Below are 9,108 nucleotides of genomic sequence, written 5' to 3'. Positions count from 1 at the left end.
TTCGGCTGGAACTAAAAATATCTCTTCGGTTTCTTGGCAACTCTGGTGATACAATGCGAAAGTGCTGGCTATTCAGGAGGCTACTCTGAACCCGGTCAAAAGACCTGCTGTCCAACGACATGTATTTTTCTTCTGACAGTTTAGCAGCCCGAAAGCGTACACAACACACTGAATGCCACATATCTCAAAACAAGATTTCAGATCGGTATAGAATACAATGCATGTGCGTGCCTGGACACCGAGATATTGAGCGAAACTGCAAAGCTGACGAATTGGCCAGCAACAGCACGAATACCATCAGTCTTCCGGAGAAGGACATGCTGGGTGACTTAGGACTGGGTCTACCGTTGGTACGAAAAAAACGGGAAAATATACATCTGTATAAAACATTAATACTTCAAACATATCTGAATCGGTTCTCAGTCAAAGGCAACGTCAAATCGGGCTTCTCTCAGCTGTAAAATTAAAAGTATTTTCAAAATCCAGTAAAACCAACTAGACATCTTTTTTTCATCTTACAAAATATGTATTTGAATATAAAAAGCTATTTTATTAAGAAAAAAGGTGTAAAACATAACTTATCGCAATCCTTTTTGTTACGTGTTCGATACCTTAACGCAACTCTATTCAATATTTTTTTATGCTTACTGCACCTTTTGTTTACCCTTGCCACCCCTTATCTTTCGCAAGATCCATCGTATTGTAAAAACAGAAACTGCGAATGCTAACAAAAGCGCGACCAGAACTAGGGCAGCAACATCCAGTAAATAGAATTGGTACCACTTCAAATCCATGCCAGCAGCGCGCAAATGACGCGCTCCATTGTGGCGTATCACATAGTCGATCCAATAGATTAAAGTCTCGCGCGGACCTATGGGACGATCGCGGAAAATGCGCGAGAACCGTTTAGCATTATCCCGGTATTTGGGATTGAAGAGCACCTCATTCAGACCGCTCCTGAAATCATCATGAGTGAGCGTATGGTAATCCAAAGTAACGGCAAATCCAGCAGTCTCGGCTTTCTTCAGATTTAATCGCTGGTGAAGAAAAGAAGATTAGTAAAAAGAAATCAAGAGCTAAATTTTCGTATTTTTTTTTTGCTAATATTCAGTTCACCTGATCGAACATGAAAGGCATGCCCACTACCGGTACACCATGAAAGACAGCTTCTTGTAACCCAAAGAGCCCTCCATGGGAGATAAACACGCGCATGTTAGCGTGTGCTAAGATATCATTCTGCGGCAACCAGTCCTTAATCATAACATTAGCTAGTAAATTTGGTATGCTGCTGTTTTCGAATTTCCATAAAATACGCTGCTCCAACTGGCGGAAGACCTTGAGAAATACGTCCAGCTTTTCTGGTGGCATGTCCTTGGACTTAACTTGTGTACCAAAGATGAAGTAAATAACCCCATGTTCTGCGTCATCTAAGAATTTCTGCAAATCGGTGGGTAGTGGCTTTGGTGGATTGATGTGCAAGCCGCCGACAAAAATCATGTTGTCCATTTTAGGTTCAGCGAAGGCTAATGGTGTGTAATTGTTGATTAATATAGCAGAGTGATTCTTCTCCATTGCCGAAACACTGGGGAATTCAACTGTGTAAAGTCAGAAAATTATAACAGTAGTGAGATAACCAATCAAATCATGATCAATCGAATATATCTTACTTGGCATATGCCCAAAGTATTTCTGCACAAGCGCATCCATTTTCGGAAAATACTCAAATTCACGGAATAAATCAAGGCGAAGTGAGCAAAAGCTATTTAGGGCGCGTTCCCAAAAGCTGATGCGATCAGAAAATGCTAGATATTCCATAGGCACATACGACCAAGGTGTCACATAGCCGAACATTTGACTCATATAGTTTTGTTGCGCAAATGTGGCTGAACTAACAACGGGTATTTTATAGACGTGGGCAAAGGCGAGAAAGGCTTCTTGATGTAACTGCTCTACCAGTAGCAGATCGTAAACGCCTTCTGTTCTTTTGGCATTTATAAGAGCCTGCACTTTTGGCTGCTTTAACGTGTGTTCGTTACCCAGCACAGCCACATACTTTACGATTTCAAAATAAGTCGATAAACTATTTTCCATTTCTAGGTTCGGTTTTTTCCCGATAATTTCCTTAACTGAAACGAGACAGCATGTATGTATGTACATACAGATATGCATATATATGTACGTATGTACTATAGTAATTAAAGTTTGAATAGGCCATAAAATTTTACCGAACTTCCATGAATCAAACGCTGGTTCAATGAGTATCTCTGTATAGTTGCTGCCCAATTTGAGTGGTTCAAGCGTGATTGCGGTTATCATGGTGACCTAAAGGTGTACTAACCAGAAACGTTTTTAAGTTTATATAATAAAATAGTATGAGGCTGCTGCTTATACCTCATGTCCATGTTTCACTAACTCGCTAATCAGAGTTCGATGCATCTGGTAGTGACTTACGGTCTCAGCTGCGTAGACTGCAAGTATTCTGGCGCCATCTGTTGAAGGTGCTTGAGCCGCAAGCATAGCGAGTGCCAGTAGGCCGACGAGAATTCTGGAACACTAAATATGTTCATAGGTACATAAGTGGATGTATCGAAATAATATTTAAATAGTAACGGGCATATATGTATGTATGAGCGTGTGTTTACTATAGGGTTATTCTCGGTGTCTTGCAAAGCCCTTGCACGCTAAAAGCCGGGTTTCCTATGGCACAGCTTTGCAAACCATGAACCGTACAAGGTATTGGCAAGACTGCGAAAATACCCCAAATATCTTTTTAATTAGAAAATAAAATGCATGGTTCCCTCCTTAACGTCTCGTCCACGTGCGCTATGAACGCCATTAACTATGCTGATGTCTCGCCTCCTAAAGCAGGGATCACACGATTTGTACATTTGTACATTGTCTCAGTAACAGAGTGGTGTTATTTGGATAGATAAAAATTTGTAGACAATACCACTCTGTGACTGCCAATATGTACAAATCTGTACAAATCATGTGATCCCCCCTGCTGATCGCGCTCGATCAACCCCCAAAAACTATGTTCACCGCCGCTCCTGTTTTCGTAACTGCTTATTTATCGTCGAAAAGCAACTGTCAATCATCTTATCTCAACATTTTCCCTACTTACCGTTTTCTTGGCTGCTAATCAGCTCATCATCGAATTAAAAACGAGAACAAAGCCTTTACGCATTTCATACGTCACATGCTTTCCAAGCTGACACTAGAGAAGCTCTGACCACCATCAACACCACCAGCTTCGTTTTAAGGCTGGTTTTCACAATGCCAAAATCCAATGACATTTGTCGCCAAATAAGTGAAAACAAATTGTCAAATTGGACTAAAAAACGGTCTATCGATTGATTTAGGTCAGAATATGATTACAGTCGCGTATATGCACTGCTAATTTGACTATCTATCCGCTTTTGGCCAATAATATATGTAATCGGAAAAGATATGAATAAATGAGATAAAATCGTGCAAAGTATGACGACAAATTTTGCCGTCAAAATTTGACATAGTGAAAACCAGCTCTTAGTCGTCGTCGCTGTTAGCATAGCTGCAACTTAAAAAACTCAAAGTCATTTGATCACAGACATCCGAACAAATTGGGTATTTTATCCTTTTTTTTGAACTAGAAAATATTAGCGCTATTATCTAAAGGTTAATGATTCTAATTATTAAATTATATATCGAAATTGAATGACTTGTTTTCGTTAATAAAAAAGCCACGGAAAAGGCAGAGATTTCTGGGCCAAAAATCGGGGCATCTCTAAAGCATCGAATCCGAACATACAATTTTGTTTTTAGAATAAAAATGGCTTAATACAGTTTTATTTAAAACAAAACAAAATATAACTTACTATCTAAAAAAATATGTAAATCAAAATTTCAAAATTTTAGAACATTTAAAAAATTAGACGAATTTGAGTTACGTTTCATCACAATTTGAAACATTTTAATCAGATTTTCTAGAAGTGTTTTGAGTATGCTACATTTTGAAGCCCATTAAATTTTAGTATAATAAAATGCAAGTTGGTAGAAGCTTGGACTTAACGTTGATATTTGGCAATTTTTTGATCGCGCATCTTCTTCCATACACAGTATGTTCAACAATTTTTTTTTATGGAGAAAACGGGCAACACCTTCCACAAAATTTACCATAGATCAACGGTAAATTCGAGCTATTTAAAATTTCCACTTTGAATGGAATAGGTTACAGTATACTCAGAATGTTTCTAAGAAATCTAATTGAAAATCACAACCACGTTAAATTATAATCACCATTTTTATTCAACACCACCAAAGTGAATACATATATTTCTTCACTAATTCACAAATGTATTTTTACTTTTTTGGGTTTGCGTGCCTCGACCCACCGCACTCTAAAACTAAAACTTGACACTTCAAACACTAGTTATTTAAAGAAAAAATTGTGTGATACATTTTTTACATTTTCTGTTGTAGGCACAGCGGCGGGGAGGGGTGATGTGATTTGTTCAATTAGAACCAGAATCTCACAATCTAAAGCTTAACCACCTAGGCGATTTTGGCCGAGTCCAAAACAGCACGCCAATCATTTCTCTTCTCTGCCAACTGACGCCAATTAGAAATGCCAAGTGAAGCCAATTCCATCTTCAGGGAATCCGTAGGCTTTTTGATAAACTGTAAGATTAGTATTTTATTGGTGTTGTTGTATCCTATATTTAAGTCACAGCTATTTGAAGAGATAACCGTATGTATGTATGTGAATGCTTAGTCATAAGCTATTTTCAGAAAGTTATCTACTGTGATGTTGTTTGTAGTCTATGATAGGGTAATATTAACTTTTGATAGGCGTTCCCATTTTGCAAAAAAAAATAATAATAAATAAATAAATATTCACTATTTCTAAGGACGTTAACGCCCTATTTTTATATTTTTAGCGATAGAATAAAATATTCTAACTAAATGATGCAAACTCGTTTGTATGCGAATGATAGATGATACATTATATAAATTATTGATGGAAAACCTTATTGCAGAAATGCTTTGTACCTAAATTCAGTGAAGTGTACCGAAAGAGGCTGAAAAGTGTGAATTGTGGCCACTTGTCCATAACTGGCTACTATCCGACAATCATACATATGTAGTACATGCCAACACACAGTGGTCAGAGAGGCCATGTTTAACGCGAAAAACTGTTACGCGAAGTATTGTTACGATTTTAATAAAACTGTAGTATTATTCTCATGCCTAATCCGCAAATGCAATATAATTTATAGTTTGACTATTGACAGCTGTCAAATCAACTGTCAATTTATCTAACGCCACGCCTCCACTTTCTACTAAATGTCTCTTAACATCTGTCAAATTACTGTTTTAACTTTGACCCGTTTCCGAGTTCGAAGCATCTGGTAGTGACTTCTAGCTGGCATTATGTAGACTGCGAGTATTTTGGCGCCATCAGTTTTAGGTGCTAGAATCAACAGTCCAGGCAATACTATCAGGAAAACTACAATTTTTGAACTCGAAAAAGATGGGTTATTGACAAACATTTTGATTTTTTTTTTATACGCATTTTTGTACATATTTACCCATCTTGTTTATCACCGCCAATAATTTTTTGATTCTTCAAATACATATTTGTTCACCGATTAATGCCACCTTTCTAGCTTTTGCTGCTGCCGGCCACCACCGCGCACTGAGAACTACATTTTTGCACTGAAACAACAATACTTTGATTGTCTAATATTTAATTTCAAAACATTTTTTAGAGTTCCTACTTATCAGTCATAGGATAGGATTTTCGTTTTAAAATTATGTGGTAAAATTGCAAATTATGTTTGAATATAGGTGCCAATTATTGCGATAACAAACGAAAATTATTATTGATATTAGTAATAAAAATTCATACAAATCAGCGTGAGTTCTGCATACACATTTTAGCATGCTTTAATTGGCAACGAAATTTGTAGTTGAATTATATACTAATGCTACATATATGTGGTGATTGTTTTCGTCATTGGTAGCTGATTGGGGGTTTTTTTGCAGTCATTAAAGGACACGTCTGCGTTGGATTGAGACTCATCATCTTGCGTAGGCAATTTCCATAAGAAAAAAGTTCCAGTTGTAAGATTACCAATGTCTCTATCATCCAACATTAGATTTCAAGTTTGGTGGTAGGTGCAAACCACGGACGGAAAATAATCATCGTTTTTTAAATTTTAATCTAAAAAATCAGAATGTTCCAAGTGCCATAAAAAAACACTCGATCGCACCCAGATATGTTTCTTTGTATATTCTGTTATAATTATAAAATACTTATATTTTTCGAGTTTAGCCAATACAAATTGAAAATAATAATAAATTAAATATTTGATTTTTATTTTTTCACTTAATAGCAATGTTTATTCTAAAAACTCAAATGCTATAGTGGCGTTAATTCCGATGTGTGTATATTTTCAGAGGTAGCGACACCATTACGGAAAGAATAAGTCAGAGGTCAAGGTTTCGGTTGGTTGCGTCTGTATGGGTGGCTAAGTGGAAAAATAGAATTCAGTAATAATTTTTTTCTCTGAGCGAAAAAATTAAAATTATAAAATAATTATTATTTGTGACCGAAAAAGCCCAAAATCAAGTAATAATAATTTCTGTTGAGCAACAAATAAAGCTTAACAATAATTATTATTTTTGAATGGAAAAATTAAAAATCATAAAATAATTACTAAATGCTGGTTGAAATTATTTTACTTCTAATTGTTATTACCATCCCTGGGCAAACACATACCAAACGCATTCCTGGGTCACCAGCGAGGGCACATTGTTTGGGCCTTAAAGTAAAAAAAATCTTTATGAAACCTACTTTAGCGTAAAGTTAGTAAAATCTTTTTTGCCAGGCATTACTCGGCAATTTCTTCTCGGCGATAAAAACATTTTTTAGAGATAATGAGATACCGAACTGATCCACAGGTTTCTTGGCTTTTCTCGTTTATTTTCACTCTATGACTTTTTATATTAATTAAATATAAGGTATTTTTATTGTACCTAAGGCTACATTTTTGTGAAACTTTTATTCGGTACGAAAAACTACTTTAAAAAAAAACATAATTTTAATTCTGACTATTCTTCAGAAGCCCATAGCGCCGTATACCAGAAACATGAATGTGTAAAAATGAAAAATTTCGGAAATAGAGTTGGAAATTTTTTTTATACTTTACTTAACTCTAAATTAATGCAATCGAAATTGTAAAAAATGTGGTTTCCGTGTACGCATGGTATTCTGGGTTTTGGTATAAAAGGATGGCGAAATGATGCACAGGAACTCAAGAATCGAATGTGTTCTGTGGATTTTGTTGGTTACTGTCTGTATTTTTTGCTATTCTGCTTTGATTTCCAATTTAAATGAAAAAATAAATTGTTCCGAATGGGTAGTGACTAGTACTACTATGTACTAGTAATTGAGCAATTGAGTCCTCAATTAATTCTGTATCAAAATTATTTTGACGCGTAGCACGCGCGCCTCTGGTTCGCCAACCCTGCCACAAACCATAAAATTGCCTATTAATAACTGAAAAATTTTGTGCACACTTTCATACCTAGCATGAGTACAATTACCTAACAAATATGAAGGAATTCCGAAGGTTCACTTTTTCCCGTCCGCTTGTCGTAAAATGCTACAAAACTAAGCGTGCAGACAACATTTTATTGTAATGATTAGACTTGTTTACGCAAGTATGGAATTGTATGATTGCTCTTATTTCGGAAAATTTTATTTTATTTTATTTCCCTGTGGGGAAAATCCCTAGTTCTGAACTGATACGCTTCTAGTGCATTTAGACCCAGTACTGGTTCGCGATAAATCTCTATTGCATGCAAACAACTGGCGAATTTAACATGGCGCTGTCCTAGGCAGTGTCAATTACCCACAGTTCTAAATGAAAACGTGTTTTCAATTTGAAATTAAATTTTTTTGAATGCTTGTAATAAATTTACATTTACAAACCTTTGGCCGTAGCTGTTGCAGAGGTGCTCGCTGTTATTGATTAGATTACAGGCGATCCCGATGTTAAAATGTAACACAAATTTTGTATTACCAAACTATGAAAAAGAATCTGCGAAGTGCAGAATTAAAGCGTATTTGAACGAAAAGCCACCAAACACATTTCTATGTAAATTAAACGAGCACTCGCTGCATCCCTTTGCCGACAGTTCCGAACTTTGTAGTTCTAAATTCGACAGATATGATCCAGTTCATTCTGTATAGCTTTTTTTAACAATTACGAACCAGTTCTAAATTCGGCACCTTAGATATAGGTTTCTAATGAAAAAAGTGGAATAAAATAGTTTTTTTTTTAAAGTACCACATTTCGCCGATTTTGGACTGGTTGGGATCTAGTTACCATCGCACTTGTTCGTTTTTGGCGATAAAGATCAAGTGCGGAACTAGAAATTTGATTCACTAGTTCGCGATTTACCTGCAATGATAGCTTCACCGGCATACATAAGGAAACTAATAACACAAAAATTTATTTTATGGGCATGTAGCCGGATCGTTACGTATTTACCAGTTGCGATATTATGATGAAGCTTAAATTGCATATTTAAAAAGAAGGCTGGGGTTTTTTTGTCGTTATCTGGAGAATAACTGTAATTTTAACAACAAGAAATTTGAGTATTCGAATGGCTTTTTCCTATAACTAACAATTCTTTTTTTACAATTTACTGACATTGTAAAAGAGTTTAGCATTCAAGACACAGAGTTAAATACCTAATCTTTTATGGAATTCTTAGTCTTTCAAAGTTTTTGCGTAGTTGAAAATATTAATTCAAGCCATGAGGAATTATAGATAAAGTCTTTAAATTGTGGTGTTTTTCCACAGTTTGCACAAATATGTAATTTTGTTTCTCAATACCATACTCAAATGAAGCAGCTGAGAGGATCTTAAGTATAAAGTGTGCTTCCTGGCAGAGAGAGAGAAAATTGTTTAAAGTGAACTTCAAATTAAAAGTAATTTTAAAATTAAGTATATAGAATTTTTTGACTATTTAAACACTGAAGATGGAAAGCATTAGTTCTATTAAAAAATTTCATAAATATAAAATTATTTATTGGCTTCTAAGTACAATGAACCA

At 35.5% G+C, this 9,108-nt stretch overlaps 1 protein-coding gene across 1 annotated transcript; it reads right to left on the bottom strand.

Annotated features, from left to right (window-relative positions):
• Nucleotides 1-644: 644 nt before the first annotated feature.
• On the bottom strand, nucleotides 645-4,308 carry LOC108377968 (UDP-glucuronosyltransferase 2B4-like). Its single transcript, XM_017634268.1, has 6 exons — nucleotides 4,279-4,308; nucleotides 2,392-2,553; nucleotides 2,226-2,322; nucleotides 1,668-2,126; nucleotides 1,117-1,595; nucleotides 645-1,037 (listed from the first exon to the last, which is right to left on the bottom strand). Exons 1-6 carry the CDS (start codon nucleotides 4,279-4,281, stop codon nucleotides 645-647), a joined length of 1,593 nt encoding a protein of 530 aa, XP_017489757.1. The 5' UTR covers nucleotides 4,282-4,308.
• Nucleotides 4,309-9,108: the final 4,800 nt, after the last annotated feature.

This window comes from Rhagoletis zephyria, unplaced genomic scaffold (assembly GCF_001687245.7).
Source record: "Rhagoletis zephyria isolate East Lansing unplaced genomic scaffold, Rhagoletis_zephyria_1.1 Rzeph_scaffold_13070, whole genome shotgun sequence".
NCBI lineage: Eukaryota > Metazoa > Arthropoda > Insecta > Diptera > Tephritidae > Rhagoletis > Rhagoletis zephyria.
This window is presented reverse-complemented; position numbering and strand designations above follow the sequence as displayed.